This window comes from Etheostoma spectabile, chromosome 2, assembly GCF_008692095.1.
Source record: "Etheostoma spectabile isolate EspeVRDwgs_2016 chromosome 2, UIUC_Espe_1.0, whole genome shotgun sequence".
Classification (NCBI taxonomy): domain Eukaryota; kingdom Metazoa; phylum Chordata; class Actinopteri; order Perciformes; family Percidae; genus Etheostoma; species Etheostoma spectabile.
The window spans coordinates 2,176,268-2,193,762 of record NC_045734.1 but is presented as its reverse complement, the minus strand read 5'-3'; the positions used below and the strand labels follow the sequence as shown (position 1 = coordinate 2,193,762).

Genomic DNA, 17,495 nt, shown 5'->3' with positions numbered 1-17,495 from the left:
GAAGTACAGGGGCATGGCTGAAGTACATGGGCGTGGCTGAAGTACAGGGACATGGCTGAAGTACAGGGGCATGGCTGAAGTACATGGGCGTGGCTGAAGTACAGGGACATGGCTGAAGTACAGGGGCATGGCTGAAGTACATGGGCGTGGCTGAAGTACAGGGGCGTCGCTGAAGTACAGGGGCATGGCTGAAGTACAGGGACATGGCTGAAGTACAGGGGCATGGCTGAAGTACATGGGCGTGGCTGAAGTACAGGGCTCGCTGAAGTACATGGGCGTGGCTGAAGTACAGGGACATGGCTGAAGTACAGGGCATGGCTGAAGTACATGGGCGTGGCTGAAGTACAGGGACTGGCTGAAGTACAGGGCATGGCTGAAGTACATGGGCGTGGCTGAAGTACAGGGACATGGCTGAAGTACAGGGGCATGGCTGAAGTACATGGGCGTGGCTGAAGTACAGGGGCGTCGCTGAAGTACAGGGGCGTCGCTGAAGTATTGGGGCGTGGCTGAAGTACAGGGGCATGGCTGAAGCATTGGGGCGTGGCTGAAGTACAGGGGCATGGCTGAAGTACGGGGGAAGCACGAGACCAACATTTTGTTGCTCAACATCTATTGTAGACCACACATTGTACATTTCATGTAAATCGGATTATGTTTGTCATATATCTGACTTCCTGTTGCCCTATGTGGAGCTATGACTATGAGTCAATGTGGGCATGTAGATGTCCTCAGGCATATCAAGCACGAGAAATTTAGGGCAGATTGAAACTTACACTCAACATACAACAACTTCCTGTTTCATGCACCATGTCCTCATCTTAATTAATTAATTTAATGATTAAATAAGGTAGTGTCTCCAAACTTATGTTTTAACAGTAAGTGCTGTAGTACAACTAGGAGGAGACAAGTTACAATTAAAGTATGAATATATATATAGAATATCTTTCCTATTTTGTTTATTAAACCGAGAGCATGGATTATGAATCCAGGGGGGGGCTTCGTAGAATTGGGTTAAATCTATAAAATAAAAGTAAGACCTCTAGAAATGGTAAAAAATATCAAATAATGGCACAGTAAATTTAATATGTCTGACATACTGTTGGGTTAAGGTCTTCAACAGGGGGTCCAGGACCCCTAGTGGGTCCTCATAGTCACTGCAGCGGGTTGCCTCCAAATTATTGTTCATATTTGAAACTTTTTTCAAAAATGAAAATGTCTTAACATGAATCCAACCTACAGGTAAGTTAGTCACTGAGCTAGCCACCCACAACGACAGCTCATCCTAACGGTTCACTGTGTCACAGGTGTGTTTAACATTAAAAGATCATTCATGAAATCATGCTGACAGTTAATATTTTAATAGCTTAGTATTCTATGCACTATAAAAGCTTTAGGCCGCCCTACACTTTAATGTAGGCCCAGTTTAATATGCAACTTCATTTTTACAATATGTGTAGTTGGGGGTCCCTGCTCAGTTAAGGGGTCCTTGGTTCAGGGGATGGCTCCAAAAGGCTTTTTGTGACTCTAGAGGTAATGCGATGGCAAACTTTCAGAACCTCTCCCCTCACTCCACAAGAACAGTTTCTTCAACAAGGCCCAGCCCCCCCCATTGAATTGATATGTACTGATGAGAGTGACTTGATGCTTCTGCAGCGCTTACACACTATTGACATCTTGCGTCCGGTATGAGCTAGCTAGTTAGCTATAACTAATGTATTCTAGTCCAGCAGCCCTGCAATAAATCCTACCTTCATGAAGCTTTTGATAATACATTTTTGTTTAAGAGAGATGTTGATTGAACTTCATGGTCATTTTGGAGGCTGAAGTTTCATTGTGTTACAGTAATGGGTGTTTCAATGATTTTGTATACCCCCTAATTGATCTAAATAGATGGAATCAAAATTAGAAAGACAGTTCAGTATGAAGTAAGATGCAATAAAATTCAACAGCATAAACTACAACTTACAAAAATACCATAAATGTGTTAATGATAAACTGGCAACTGAGTGTTACCTTACTTACATTGAATTCACTTGTGGTATGAATTTCACACATAAAAATGATACAGTACACATCACATTAACCACAAAGGATTTAGCCTTTCTGGTTTCTGACTGGAATGGAATTTGTTTTCTAACGTAAATCATCTCACATATTCAGATAGCATTTTAGTGACACGTAGCAGATTCAATACAGAAAGTTAAACTGGCATTTGAAAATATACCTTCATTTTTTTGGCCTCAGCACGGCTCTTGTAGCAGAACTCTACCAGCGCTACCATCATGGCCAGACCCAGACCTCCAACCAATATGTAGAAGACTCCTGCTACGTTACTGAGAGACAAGGCGCTGGTCTTCTCCTACGTCCACACACACAAAGGCAAAACAGAGGGCAGCCACCCAGAGAAAACTGTTAGTGGGGTTTGTATGTTAACAGCTTACTTTAATGACTGACATACTGAACAATTGCATTTTTTCCTTATTTGGCAGCTTTAAACTAAACTAACCTGTGATGTGCACACAGCAAACCTTTTGATAATTACAGCTTTAGATTAGGACAACACAGAGTCACAAACAACTAGACTACACCTGCAACTTAAACCATTCTTGCCCTTTATCAGTTTGTGTATACGTCCTACGTGCACCCTTGTGTATACCGTATTTATGCAGGTCTGACTTCATTTTAGTGATGTCACTGTGTATACATGACTCGGCACTTACTTTGATGAGTACAAGTTATAATAAACAATAGAAACCACGGAAACTTCAGATTCATTCTTCTTAACTGCCAGAGGCAGTGCTTAACACTGGATGTTATCCATCTGGTGCTTGCACAGGTCAAGAATTTATTATCAACAGAGTCACATGTGACCTGGGAAGATGTAGGGCTGCCCTGTCTATAGAAGCCCCCGTCATCATCAAATATGTCCTTTGTATCTTCTTGCAGCCAATCAGTGAATGCAGTTAAAGCTAAAAGCTTACCACTAGCTTTGCTAGTAGCCTTGTAATGCGAGACACCAGATCAGAGCTAAGCTCTGAAGCTTGGCTAAAAAAGTAAGTAATCTTCCTTTGTGAGCTTTAACGTTAGTACATTTTTTTAAATGAGCCTGTTTTTTACCCGTGGTAGTAGACTACTCGCGCCTTGCAAAGTGTGGCATGCATAGGGTTGAATAGGGCCCCAACAAACTCAGGCTAGTGCATTCTATTGGCAGGTCCCGCCACAAGCTTCTCTTTCTGTGCTGCCCTCCAATCCACACATTGAGGAGCCATTTAAATCCTGCCAGACCCCAAAACCCTTTCACACCACGCCAGGGACAACAGGTCCTTGGCATTGCTACAGAATTTTAGCAGTTACAGACTGGACCCAATTCCAGCTGTGGAGCCATCTATTGCATCCCTCATTGTGTCACCAAGAAAAAAAGCGCTACGATAACGTGCATGGGCCGTGTTGAAAACTCCCTGTCTAACTTGAAATTAGCCCTGTCCCAGTCCCTGGAATCCTCCAGCGTGGTGCCTTCTCAGTCTCAGTGATGCATCTCTGCAGGCGTTCACCTTCTTGACCAGGGAGCTTGATGGGATGATGTCAACACTTCTTCGGAGTCACTGCCAGGTATAGTTGCCCCAATCCCCACTTTCAGAGCCATGCCAGAGGGCCCTTTGCACTTTCTCTGTAGTTCCAGGGAAGCTTTTTGGCCCAGAAGCACTGCAGTTTGGTAGCCTTCAGGGAGCTAGACCCCTACTGAGGCCTGATAACCACTGCCAGGCTCACACATGGTTGGCACCTCAGACACAGAAGGGTCGGGGGTGAGGTAATAGCCCCCTTAGGGGCCCAAAAAGGCCAGGGAGACAGGCCTAAAGTGATTTGGGATGTCTTCCAGTTGCACCTTAGCTGCTGGTAAAGCTGCACTGCAGATCCTTGGATAGTGGCAACATTCTCCCAGGGGTACAATCTCCAATTCATACCCTGGCCCCTAGATATTTGGCATTCTGGCAGGAAATATCCAACCTTCTGTAGAAGGGTGCCATAAAGTGCATTCCCCAAAACGTGGTACATGCTAAGAATAGCAGATTCAATCTGTGACACGGCTAAGTAGGTTCACATCCATTGATTAGAAGGACACATCGTTCTGATAGTGCCACATCACAGGCTGTGCCTGAGCTTCACATTCAAAGGGCTGGCCTATCTTTCCCTAGCCCCACGGGTCTTTACAAGGTGCATGCAGCAACGCTGGTCCTATACAAGCCACTGGAATTTAAATCCTCCCCTATTTGGATGATAGTCTGATTTGTGCTCCAAACCTTGAAAGGTGTGTAATAATTGATTAGAAAGATTGCATTATGTTGGGTGGATGATTGATACATGTATGTAATCTTTACAAAAGCCAGAGGATGTGTTGTACAACAGTGTTGAACTGCGTATGTAAAACTATTTTTAAATCGCTCATTAGGGGGTGCTACCTGTTCCAAACATGTGCATTGTGCTATTTTGTCTATAAATCAATGACAGTTTGTCCAAACATTTTGTTTTATTATGCTGTTAAAACACGTCCCCAGAATGTTTGGAAAATTGACCAATGGGGTAATAACTTGAATCTCGGCGAGAAGTTTCCACAGGGACATCTTTGATGATGATGTGGCTTACACAGGCAGGGTTTCCCTATGTCATCACAGCAGTTTTTGCAGAATACACATGGTTACCTTGGTTAGCATGTGTGCATGATAAAAAGCACATATCAGTGCTCTCATCATAGACTCTAAAAATAGTGGACGTAGCAGCGGTGACGTCCCCAATTGGTTTGTTGACTGCCATTTTGAAGCCTCGAGTTTGGCAATTTGGACATCACCATCTTGTTTTTGAAAGCGGACTTGACGATTTTTGGATCAGAGGGTGGGCTGGGGAGGATGACGCGGCCAAGCCAGTGTTGTTTAAGGTTGAAAGGGCAGTGAGCTAAGCTAAATGCTAAAGAGGGGAAGTTGCTGATTTTTAAGCCTTCTATCTGTGAGTCATCCAGCAGAGTTTTACCGGCAGTTAAAGGCAGCAATTTTTCTGCATTTACTTTCCCTAAAGTTACCAGCTAGAGATAGCACAGTTAAAGCTGGCAGCTTAAAGCGGCTTCAGCATTGGCTTCAATTTTTAGACCTGAATGCTTCGTCCATTATTTTTTTTTACAGCCTATGGCTTTAATGCTCAAGGGAGTTGGCTAAGCATATATTTGGCTTATCATGCAATACTGTGCTCAGGAGCCAGTCACATAGATTGCAGCCTACAGTATGTTAACAATAAAATATGGCCATTAAAATACATCATCATACATGCTGGGTTAGCTTCCAGCACACTTACACAACTTAACACAACCAGCATTTTAACATTGGAAGAGGGATCTTAACATGGCAGCCTATTCTTGGCAATACAGCTGCTGAGTCAGAGTCACAGTGTCTATGGTTTCCTACTTCCGTGCTCACACTACTTGCTTATTAGAGGCTTTCCCTTACGCCACTTGAATGAATGCTGATACAAATGAATCAGTGGGGGGCTAGCGGGGGCTAAGCTCCCTCAAAAGAGGCCGGAGATCCTCCCAGCAACATTTCAAGTTTTTAATGTGTCTTGAAAAACTAACTAAAAAACTAAAAAAAACTATTCTAATGCTCAGATGAATGATCTACGAAATGCATACAATACATACAATTAAATTAAAATCTAATGTAGGTAAGCAGGTAAGTGTGCTCATGGGCTTAGTGTTATGATGATATGTCTGATGGACACCATGGGCGACTGAATACAGGCCACCTTCCTCCTATCACCCTTAACCAAATGCCGTCTATGCATATTTTGCTAACAGGGGGGATCCATTAACTTCCTTATATATATATATATATATATATATTTGAAGCATGTGAAAGCTACAAACTGATTAATATAAATATAACTGTTGCTGATGTCACTGGCCGCATAAAGATTGTCTTGAATTTGGGGGTCCTAGGAGTCATGGGAAATGTAAGGAGAAAACATCAACAGATCTACACAAATCTAAACCTAATATGCACAATACAGATGCTTCATCTCGTAAACATGAACATGTCGCCTCACAACATGTCGTTGTGATCCGTATGACACCTCAAAGAGCCCAGGGCCCTCTGAAGAGTCTGGGTGCAACCTTTGGCTAAACCCTTTTCTGTGTGCACAATGTGTGATATTTGATAAATCTCCATTTCCATATTTTACTTTGCAGACATTTCCTTGAAAACTTAATGTGAATAAGTTCAGACAGACAGAGAGACAGACTTTAACGTAAGTGTTAAAACAGACAAAACAAACACTACAGTGAGCTTAACTGCTAATGCACTGTGCCTTTGTCTTAAAAAGGTCCACTCTGTCTTGAGGGCATCACTTGTTATTCATTTATCAGCAACATACTTACAGTTTGATAGTTGAACCACTATGCTTTAACAAGTGGACATTACATTGAGCGGAATTAACCTGTACTTAACCTTTTTTTCAGACATACACATTTAGACAAACGGAACACCTGTAATCCTTAAGTGCAGCTGTGCTTTACTTTGCTGATACATATAGAACCAGTTTACTGGGCATGTTGAATGTGTGAACATACAGTGTGTTTGATCCACAGACATATACAACTGACCTTATTGGTGGAGTCCTTGAAGCCACACTCTCCTTTATCGTACCACCACTTGTTTTTCATCTTGTCTAGGGTCCCTTGCTCATTCAGTTTCAATACGGCAAGGTTTACTGGCACTCTTTAATGGGAATAACATAAATAACATCATTATCAATGTTATCTTATGTTATTAGTAGGGCAGCTATTCTCACTCTCTGGTCTAGCAACCAATACAGGGTCTACTAATGTTTGTTATTTGCAGCAATGTCTTGTGAATGATACAACCTTAAAGCTTGGCTTTACAATAATTTGCCACATTCATTAACATTTAAAGACCATGCTGAAATGTGTGATTAACCAAAGTTCAGTTTAGAGCAAATTTTTAATTTAAAACCTTTTATCACTGTGATCAATTAGACAAAGTGTGTATGGGCAGGGCCCCTCTGTTTGGCCCCAGAGAAAGAGAATGAGAGACGCTGCAGTGAAAAGCCTTTCTGCTTTTTTCAACAGTAGTATTGCTCCAGGCCAGAGCCATAGATAAACAGAGTTTGTCCAGGTTGCACAAACTTTTTTATCAACAGCCCTTCTCCTGCACTGTTGCTGCCATCTGGTTTGAGGTCGCCTGACCCTGACCTTGCCCCTGAAGCCTGCCCTAACCCTGACCTCAACCAAACAGGGTGCAACACATCGATGGAAGAAGCAGCACAGACTACAACGCTACCTGCTGGGGCTGTCTGTCAGCAACTGCCAAATCTAATTGTATGTAACATTTACGAGTATTTGTTTACTAATATATTTGTGTGAACACAGCTACAGAACATTGCTACCTTCACATGTGGCGTTATAATTATGCTACTTCTTTCACACCTGATAACCCCGTGTTACCTTCATGTTAGTGTGTGTGTGTGTGTGTGTGTGTGTGAGAGTGTGCGTATTAACCTTGCTCTCCCCTCCTCCGCTGCCGCATTCTCCCTTGTCATACCACCACTTGTTTTTCAGTTTGTCCAGCAGCCCCTGCTCGTTCAACTTTAACACCGCCAGGTTCACAGCATTTCTACATGAACACAGTGGCTGTTAGCAGTTCAGTTGTTGTCATTGTCAGTCCTCCTGCTGGTATGCACGTTAGCAGCATGAACAGTATATCCATAGCATTAACAGAATATACACAGCTGGGATGCTTCTCTTTAATAAGCAGCAAACTCGTCAGTATTAGATAGGACTAGCATGTCTTAGCCACTAAGCACAACCTGTGGAATAACATGGACATAGAATGAATGTTGAGTAATATGTCTAAGTCAGAATAACTTGACAAAACCATAAAGATATGGTTGGGTGGTCGTTTTATTACAAATCTCTTGTTAAATGATTTCTTTGCTATTAGCTTAGAACACTATGAAAAACATCCATGAATCTGCTTCACATTATTAGCTTGCATTGACCGTTGTTTTTTTCGCTGGTTGAAATGTCAGAAGTTGCCAACTGCAGATTATATCTTACTTCTTATCTAATGTAAATGTTGTAAATGACCTGACAAAGGACAAAACTACATGTGGCTGTTGTCTGGTTAGCATGCTCTCTGCAAGTCATTTTTGTATTAGAAAGTTATTAGTGCTGCATTCAACACTATTGATCATAAAATCATGTTGCAGAGACTATAACATTCCTATTTATTAGATCAATCTCAGTTTATGTATTTTGCAATTTAACAATGAATCCTCCATGCACACTAAAGTTAGCAACGGTGTTCCACAAGGCTCTTTGACCAATGTAGCGTGTACAGCCAAGAACTAAGAAAAGAGATTTCTCTGCGTTGGCTTTCTGTAAAATCCAGAATTGCATTTAAAATCCTTTTTCTGACCTACAAAGCTCCAAATGTTAAGGCACTAATATTTTGAAGAGCTCATAGTACCCTACTGCCCCACTAGAGCACTTGTGGTTGCTACAGTCTCTAAAAGTAGAACGGGAGCCAGAGAATTCAGATATCAGGCACCTCTCCTGTGGAACCAGCTCCCAGTCTGGGTTCTGGAGACAGACTCTGTCTTTACATTTAAGAAAAGGGCATTTAGTTTTAATGGGTACTTTTAAATCTGTTAAACAGTTACTTCAAATTATGGTAGATGATTGCATCATTAGACCAAAAGTAACTGAAGCTGTTATTTCAGCAGAGCAAAGGGACAAATTCATGTATACTTTGGTGAAGCAGATGGCTTATGGGCAAATAATTTGTTTAGCACAAGAGCAAAGTCAAGCTATGGAATGGTTCTTCTTGGTTATTCTGACCAGGATTAATTTACAGACTGATAGAAGAAATGTATTTAGAATGGTTGGCAAAGCTGCTAACATTACAACCAGCTATTCAACAGTATGAAATCTGTTTGGATTTTAGTAGTTGGTGTTTGGGCATCCTACTGCCAGTCCAACAGTAAATAAATAACTAGTGAGGATTAATCGTTGGTTGTGTGGTTGAGCATCCAGGCTTTTGAAACTTAGCCAGCCTCAATCCAGGTTCAATACCTGGGAAAAAGTAAGAATGCCACAAGCTCGTAGACTAAAGTGTTCTTTTTCTAACTTCATTTAGTGTTTTTACTATGGAAATTTCCTTTAATACTAACCTGTGACAGACCAGTCAAACCTCATCTTCCTGACACGTTTCCACATTTTGTTTCCACAGGAAATTCTGAATATTTTCATACATTTACTATCTCATATGCTCACACTCACGTGAGCAGGCAGACTGGGATTCGGATTTGGTGATTAGGGCTCTTGGATCCAAATAAGTTGGACAGAGAGCTGGTTAGAATCCTGTGCAATGTGCAAAACATTTGTGTCAGGCTATCAGAAGGGGCAATAGCATCTTATACGGTGTCACTCTCCATTTGTCAGCTGGGGAAAGTTGTGTCGTTCAGACTCTGCCTGCAACTTGTCCGCCTCATGTCTTCAGTGATATCTGTAGTAACATTGGGGCTCCTCAAAATGTCAAAATCTTGGGCAGAGCAGTGAAGGGCATTTGGTCTCTGAGGCAGTGTTTTTAGCACTGAAACAGACTGTGGTAGCTTGCATCAACTCCCAGGGTGGCACTCACTCCAACACAAGAAGCCCAGAAAATAATATAATAATTATCTGGAGCAGCATATGTATTTTGAACAGGCGCACAGATCTACTGTCCAGAGGGAGACCCCTGTATGGGAAGTAGACCTTTAACCCTCACGCTGTGGAGATACGTCATTGCATTATAGGACAACACACAGGAAAATTACAATTACAGTACGTCAGATTGTCACGTGGGCAGAACACTCCCTTCTTTCATCACCCGTTAAAGCCCATAGAAGATCTAGGGTTGAGGTTTCTCTCCATTAAGATTGCATGGTTCTTAGCTTTTACCGCAGCTAAGCGGGTGAGTGGCTTGCATGCTTTGTCCATAAACCCATTTTTCTTATAGTTTGCACTGAGGCTCTCAAAGGTGTGCCAGCAGCCCAAGCCAGATTTTGTCCCCTTTATGACACATTTTACAACAGACCTTGAGGCTTTGAGAGAGCAGTCCAGGAGTGGTCTATATATTCCATAGTACAACACCCAACTAAGTTAGAAAAAGAACTTTGGGCTAGCTTTGTACTTAATGTTATCATTCCACGTAGCATGAACACGGCACATTTCTAAAAAAGGCTTCAATTAATTTAGGCTTTAAATTCAAATCCATTCAGGCTTCTTTTTGGATAAACTGTCTCATTAACCTAAACCAGAGCAAGACTGGTCAGGCCAGTGCCTTTTTGTATCTTTTAAAGTGCCTACATGTACTAATTAACTCCTGAAAAGGAGAATAGACAACCCAGCAGGAAGAGCTTTTTACACAATAGTAAAAATGTAATGGCAAGATGAAAAGGCGGTGAAATTGGTGCTAATAGGGGTGTGGTATTTTGTATTATTGAATCAAGCTTGTCAATAGCAAACCTCAAGTATGGTGGTGATTAATGGAGGCTAATATTTGAAAGTCATCTAAAACATTCTCTATATTATGTAGTGTACTGATGTGACAAATAACTTGGTATGGGCTCAGTTCACTCAGATTTGATTAGTTGCAAATACTCAAAAATCATTTGTTATGACTATATCTTTGTATTTTCAAAATTTGAATGTGTTTTTTACATGCCAAAGGGTTGTGAGTGTATTTTTTTCTGAACTGAACCCAACATTGATATTATACCATTAAACATCTACTTTGAATGCAATAGTGGGAACAAGGGGAAAAAGACGTTCGATGACAACAAGATAAGATCATGCTAGGAGCAGAGACATGGAATTCTATGAATAATTCAACCAGTATTAAGCTCTGAATCTAAAGATTTCCTACTCAAAGGTTGTAGAAATAAAAACAAATATGTCTCTGGTTCTACCATGCTATAGTACAACAACAGCAGTCCCAGCTAATCTATTAGTTAGACTTAAAGCTCCATTAAGCGATTTGATTAAAGATGAGTCAAGTAATATCAAAGGGTAGCTTGGGCTGCTGACCTCAGAGTCAGCACCCAACTCTCTAGCTCTTTCAACTTTGGTTCACAAGTCCATCTGGTTGAAGCCCAGTGGTTCTCTCTGAGCCCCCGCCCCCCACAATGACCACACCCAACTGAACTCTCTTCATTGGCACGTTCCAGTGATATGATTGGATAAAAAAGTGCTGAAAAGCCAACTTTAACAACTAGCTGGTAAAGTGAGTGAACACTGGGAAAGCAGAAGAGATTCTGATATTTGTCCCTGGAGTTGATGGCTTAAAGCTTCCGGAGGCTTTATAGTAGAGTTAAACCTCTTCCTCTCCCCTCTCCGTAAAGCCCCTCCCATCAGACGAGCATGGGTATGCACCGGCTCATCTGATGGTACAATACTAATCTTTCATTTCATTATATATGGCAATTCTATGAGATTGACATCCTGTTTTCTTTGCAAAGCCCTGTGAGATAACGTACTGTGATTCAAGGCAACAACAGGTCGCACTGTTGCTTGCTCTGGAGGAAACTACTGGAACTGTTGGGTCCTTGTGGATTCTGGAGTGTGGTCTAGACCTGCTCTATCTGTAAAGTGTCTTGAGATAACTCTTGTTGTGATTTGATACTATAAATAAAATTGAATTGAATTGAATTGAACAGGCTGGTCTGCCGCATTAACGTTCCCCCTCACACTGCCTCCGGCATGTCCCCGTTCGGATGGCAGCAGTAAGCGGTGCCGTGGCTTCATTTTGAATGGGGGTTGTGTGTTTAGGCTGCAGCGGTGGGGACCACAAGGGGGAGCCGGAAAAATGCCATTTTATTATACTATTTAAGCAGTTTTAAAAAAATGTTTTTATTCTCAACTTGTATAAATTCAAATATTTGTTCTTGTATTTTATTTTGATATTATTTCATGTATATTGTATGTATGTATATTGTAGCCTAGTATTTCGTTTATGTGTATATTCTGTGCTGTGTGACTGATTTTGCTGCTGTAACACTATAATTTCCCATTTTATTGGGATCAATATCTATCTATCTATTTATCTATCTATCTGTCTATCTATCTACAGGTGCCTTAATGCTGCCATCCAAACAAGGACCGGCTGAAAGGCTGTGTGAGAGAAAACATAAATAGAAGAAACAAGCCAATATTTGTGCTAGGCTAACGGTTAACCCCACCAACCTGCAAATTCCACTTGAATTACAATATGCTGTAAGCTTATTAAAGACTTTTTGCCTAACAATGCCAAAAATGGAGTGAATTGTTAACCTAATCCAGCATTACATCATGTTAGCTAGCTAAAACAAATCCTGTTAATTGTCATCCAGCTAACTTCTACGTCTTCTGAGAAAAAATCTGCATTTGTACAGGTTTGGGCTCAATAAGTTATTGCTATGACAACAGTTTCAGTTTCAGAAATCGCTTAATGAAGCTTTAACTGCAAATTCAACAAATTCATGTAACTGGAATCGTCATTGAAAACATTCTGCAGAAGAAAGTCGACAGCAACACAAAGAGACAGAGGAGAGAGTAGGCAGGGCACACAGAACCATACAACCACCTGTAGTGGGCTGAAAAGACATTAGAGTGAGAAACAAACTCAGTGAGTAGCATGCAGCGCAACACACACACACACCACACACACACACACACACACACACACACACACACACACAGCACACGCACACTTGCACACGCACACCTGTTTCTTTTTCATATGTGGCTCTTAATATACAGAAGACAAATTTTGGGCCTATGCAGGTGCAACCAGAACAAAGAGGGACTATTTTTTCTTAGTTGAATATTTTTGTCTGGCCTCAAGAAACTGCCACTTAGAAACTTGCTACTTTGAATGCTGAGAGACAGGAGTAACAATATTTCTGGGTGTCAAACTGGACTAAACCGGACGTTCTCAGGGATTTGGATGAATGACTGACATCTTTTCTGCATAATATATTGTCTATAATCTAGAATATAACATAGTTCTTTTGGAAGGAGACAGCACATTTATAATATGTACACACACACACAAACACACACACACACACACACACACACCACACACACACACACACACACGCACACACACACACACACACACACACACACACACACACACACACACACACACACACACACACACACACACACACGTTTAGGTCATAAACCTTTCGGACAACAAAAACTCCTTTATCCAGGTCTTAAAGAGCGAGCTCATCATAATTGTTATATATTCTCACAAAAGAACAATCAGTTTTAATAGAAATGGATACAGCAGTGGATAGCTGAGAATATTTCACATTAATAATATTAAGACACTACATAATACTAACTTTAGACTCCATACAACACATGCTTAGAATGTTTGGGATGAAGTTTTTCTTTAAGACCTGAAATTTTTAAACTTAAACAGCCCTCCCCCAGTTGTCACGGGAACCACCACCAGCCGTTGGTCAGAGGTGGTAACCATGGTAAAAATACAAACCACTGAGATGATGTCATCAGGGTAGGTGGATTATTATAACAACGAGTAAGCCGCCATGCCCCATTCATCACACTCGCATACTGCAACAGCTAGTTTGCACTGCTGCTCGGGACCAGGCTACACTGCTCCCCATGGGGCTTTGGTTTCCTGAGCATGGGGCAAATGAACACAGCCACAGCTCACACACTGGCTGACACCACCTGACTGCTATAGCAGGGGGTCAGCAAGTGTAGTCTGATCGTTATGTTAAGGCTTTAGAGCGCTGAGTGAGGGAGATTCTGAATCCACCCTCAACTGTACAGGGATTATTAAAACGTGTGGAGTAATAGGCTGTGAATGGGGAGAGGGACAATCACTAGGCAGCAGGTTAGTAGTGTGAATGGTACATGGCAGTGCAGGTTGGCTAGCATTGTTATACTGATCCACCCACCTTAATGGAGATCCTTTAGGTGTGGCGATGCCGTAGCCTTTGGAGTCCAGGTTTCCTCCCACTTTCATTGTGTCGCAAGGTTTCCTCTGCTCGATGTATTCGTTCATCGTGGATTCCAGCAGATAGGCATACTTCCCTTTGGACTTCCTGACACGTAGGACGCCCTCCGACGTCTTCTTGACGAAGACGGAAGGCTCTGCGGATTTCATGTACTGCCACATCTTGTCAAACAAGGCGATTTTAGAGCGCTAAAAACACAGACACAGACACAGATGACATACTACAACTTGGTTTGTACAACCTAGGTACCTTTAGGTACATTTTAATCCTAGGGTATTTCAAAGGTATACTGTGGAGTTTCCTTGGAAAGAAATCTGTACCATTGTGACCTAATAAACATGGTAAATGTTTCTCATTATAAAACACAAACCCGTCACGCCCCTGGACACTTCGCCCCTCCCCTGGTAGGTCCTTACCCTGAAGAACTCCTTGGTGGATCCAGAGTCCAGGGTTCCATACGCTATCTCTGTCTGTTTGGCCAGGTCTTCAGCGCTCTCGATGGGAGAAACCATCCTCTCCACCGTCAGGAAGGCAGCCAGGTTAGCAGTGTATGATGAGATGATGATCAAAGTGAAGAACCACCACACCCCCCCAACTATACGACCTGACAGAGACCTGCACACACACACACAGACACACACACCAGAGTATGCTGTCATTACACTGTCATAACGTAAGCACTCAGAAATTCGTGGCTGAGTTTGGAGGACGGTGAATTCAGAGATCAGAAGTAGCAAAGATCCTTTATACTAAAGATAGCTCATTTCAAGCAGCGCCAATGGTATGAAACCGTCCTCACTTCCTGTCTCCTAATGGGTATTGGCCTCATTTGAAAGTGTAGTGAACATTATGTGGATAGATGAAAAGTTTGTATAATTTATTATTATTTCCTTTTGCTAACATGAGATACTTCCACAGCTAAACGACAGATCTGGCGAGAGTTTGGTCCTGATACAAAAAAAGGTCAAAAAAATGTTTGTCAGAATGTTCTGGAGATATCCTCTTACAGAGAATAGGTCCGATATTTACTTTGTTGTTATTACATCCACCACTAGACCACACAGTTACCCATCTCTCAAACACATATGAATTAGAGTTGATAAATTATTAGAAAGGCCTTTTAGTACAGAGCAGTTCAATACAACTTGATCCATAACTACAACCTCAGAAACTCAGCCACTGAGAACCATCATGTATAACACAATATATCAGAAATTAATTATAAATAATATACACTAAAGCAATGGGAAGAGTTGTGATTTAACTGCATACCAACCTTGGTGAGATGTCACAACCCTGCCGCATAAACGCCCCCAAAGAGAACCAGAGGGAGTTAAAGATCCCAAACTCATTGGTGGATTCGGTTGTCAGCGGCAACGCTCCGTCCTCTGGTTCCTCTAGAGTCCACTCATAGGGGCTGAATCTGGATACCTGCAAGATAAGATTAGGATGTATTTCTCTGATTTTCCCTGTTATGCTGTCCCTACATGAAAACACCCCCCTTTACTTTGGCAGATAGGGGTTGATTTTCATACAGGGGAATGCACACAAGCAATATTTTGCATTAACAGAAGCAAAAGTTTAATGTACAGGAAGCATGAACGGTCACAAGTTGTGGAATCACTGGCAGTTACGCATGGTTTCTGAAGTAAGCCGGGGGGAAGGGGGGTTGTTATATCAGTCTGCCTATGAAGTATTTTAGTGGCTAACTTTCTGTTGTGAAATTGAAACTTTAAAGTGCAAGGTGGAGGCTGGAGGGTTGACCTTGACTAACTGTCACTTTGCTTGTTTGAAAGCCATGATATCTCTCTCTCATGAGTGAGCCAAATTCTCTGAGCGGGCAAAGCAGAGAAAGGGGAGGTAACCTTGTCCCTTATGACCTCATAAAGGGCAAAATTCCAGATCGGCCCATCTGAGCTTTCATTTTCTCAAAGACAGAGCAGGATGCCCAGGGCTGGGTTTACACCTATCACCATGTTAAAAAAACTCCTAAAGTGACATTTTCATGCCATGGGACCTTTAAGAGCTTAGTTTGAGTCCAGAAGAACACTGAGAATGCAGCACATTCATATGACGTCACACATTGACGTTGCAGTCCAAGGACAGTAGCCGGTACGGTAAGGAACAGCACAGCCAGAGTTTTCGGATAAACACTCTTATAAAAGTTGATAAAACAACCTAAGGTGTAATAACAAGGGTATTACTGATCTGGAAAGCCTGAAGAGAGATGGTTTCGTCTCATGTGTGCTGATTTGTAACACGAGTGTGCAAGAGTGTAGTGTGAGAGATGCTCTGGACTGCTGTGCAGTCAGACGTTAGTGGCGATTAGTTTGACATACAGATAAACACAATCCCCTTAAAAGGTCGGATATGTTTTAGTACGTTCATTGAAATGTGTGTTCGTTCTGTTTAACACACAGGGGGCTGACTGCAACAGATGTATGTTGGCAGGCATGCCACGTACGAGTCATGTTTGGGATTCAGGATTTTAACTCATGGGGGTTGGTCAGCAACAGTTTCACAGAATTTGGTCAATTGCAGGTCCCTGTAATCCATTGTAGCAACTCATTTGGCAATGCTTTGAATGTTACGGACGTTCATTAATATCAAAAATGTATGCACTAAAGCTTTAACTATATTCAGTAAGCACTTTCAAGGCAGAAGATTTATGCACATAACAAAGCCACATTAGGAAACTGACAGCAAAGGGAACAGTAGAGTCCTTCTGATAGGAATTAAACACATCAGTCGTGTACACATACACAGACTGACTTACCAAAAAGAGAACAACACTGACACCTATGTAGGCAAAGACTATGCACATCCAGATTTCGTAGGCCAGTGGGTCCAGAAAGGAGAAAACTCCTGGTTTGGATTTCTGCGGCTTCTTGATCATGATAGAGATTCCCAAAGACATGAAGGGTTTGGAGAAATCTATCACCTCTTCACGGACAAGAGTGATGGTCAGCGGGGCGACTGCTATATCTGCTTTCTGTTGGGGAGACAAAGACACAAGGAGAGGGTTTGACAGTGGGTTCTGTGCATTGGATAGAGGAAAAAGAACCGTGCAAGACAATTTTACTAAGGCACTTGTTTTTTTACGGTGTAACACTTCTCCTGCTGTCTGAAAGCAATGTCATCTGGTTCACCGGGACCTTTCCCTACTCCCAGTGTGTGCATCCCTGATTCCTTCCCTTGCCTCCCCCTCATGTCTTAGTTCCGCTCACAGAAGATTCAGACGAAGGAGTCAAAGCAACAGGCATTTTTTACAAAGCCAGACATTTATTACATTATTCAGCCGGCCTAGCCACTCAGGTTCCAGACAAACAAGGGGCTGGGTTCCCAACAGCCAAACTGGTCCTAATTTGGTTTATGATGTCAGCTGGAGAGGAATCTGTCTTGGTAATGACATTAGCCAA

At 42.0% G+C, this 17,495-nt stretch overlaps 1 protein-coding gene across 1 annotated transcript in view; it reads right to left on the bottom strand.

Annotated features, from left to right (window-relative positions):
• Positions 1–17,495, bottom strand: part of LOC116701446 (glutamate receptor 2) — a 67,547-nt gene that overhangs the window by 14,041 nt on the left and 36,011 nt on the right. The window contains exons 14-19 of the mRNA XM_032535157.1: positions 16,853–17,068; positions 15,353–15,507; positions 14,493–14,691; positions 14,017–14,264; positions 6,644–6,758; positions 2,225–2,359 (exon numbers count right to left, since the gene is read on the bottom strand). Coding sequence (XP_032391048.1) covers positions 2,225–2,359; positions 6,644–6,758; positions 14,017–14,264; positions 14,493–14,691; positions 15,353–15,507; positions 16,853–17,068 — 1,068 coding nt within the window. The remainder of the gene's footprint in view (positions 1–2,224; positions 2,360–6,643; positions 6,759–14,016; positions 14,265–14,492; positions 14,692–15,352; positions 15,508–16,852; positions 17,069–17,495) is intronic.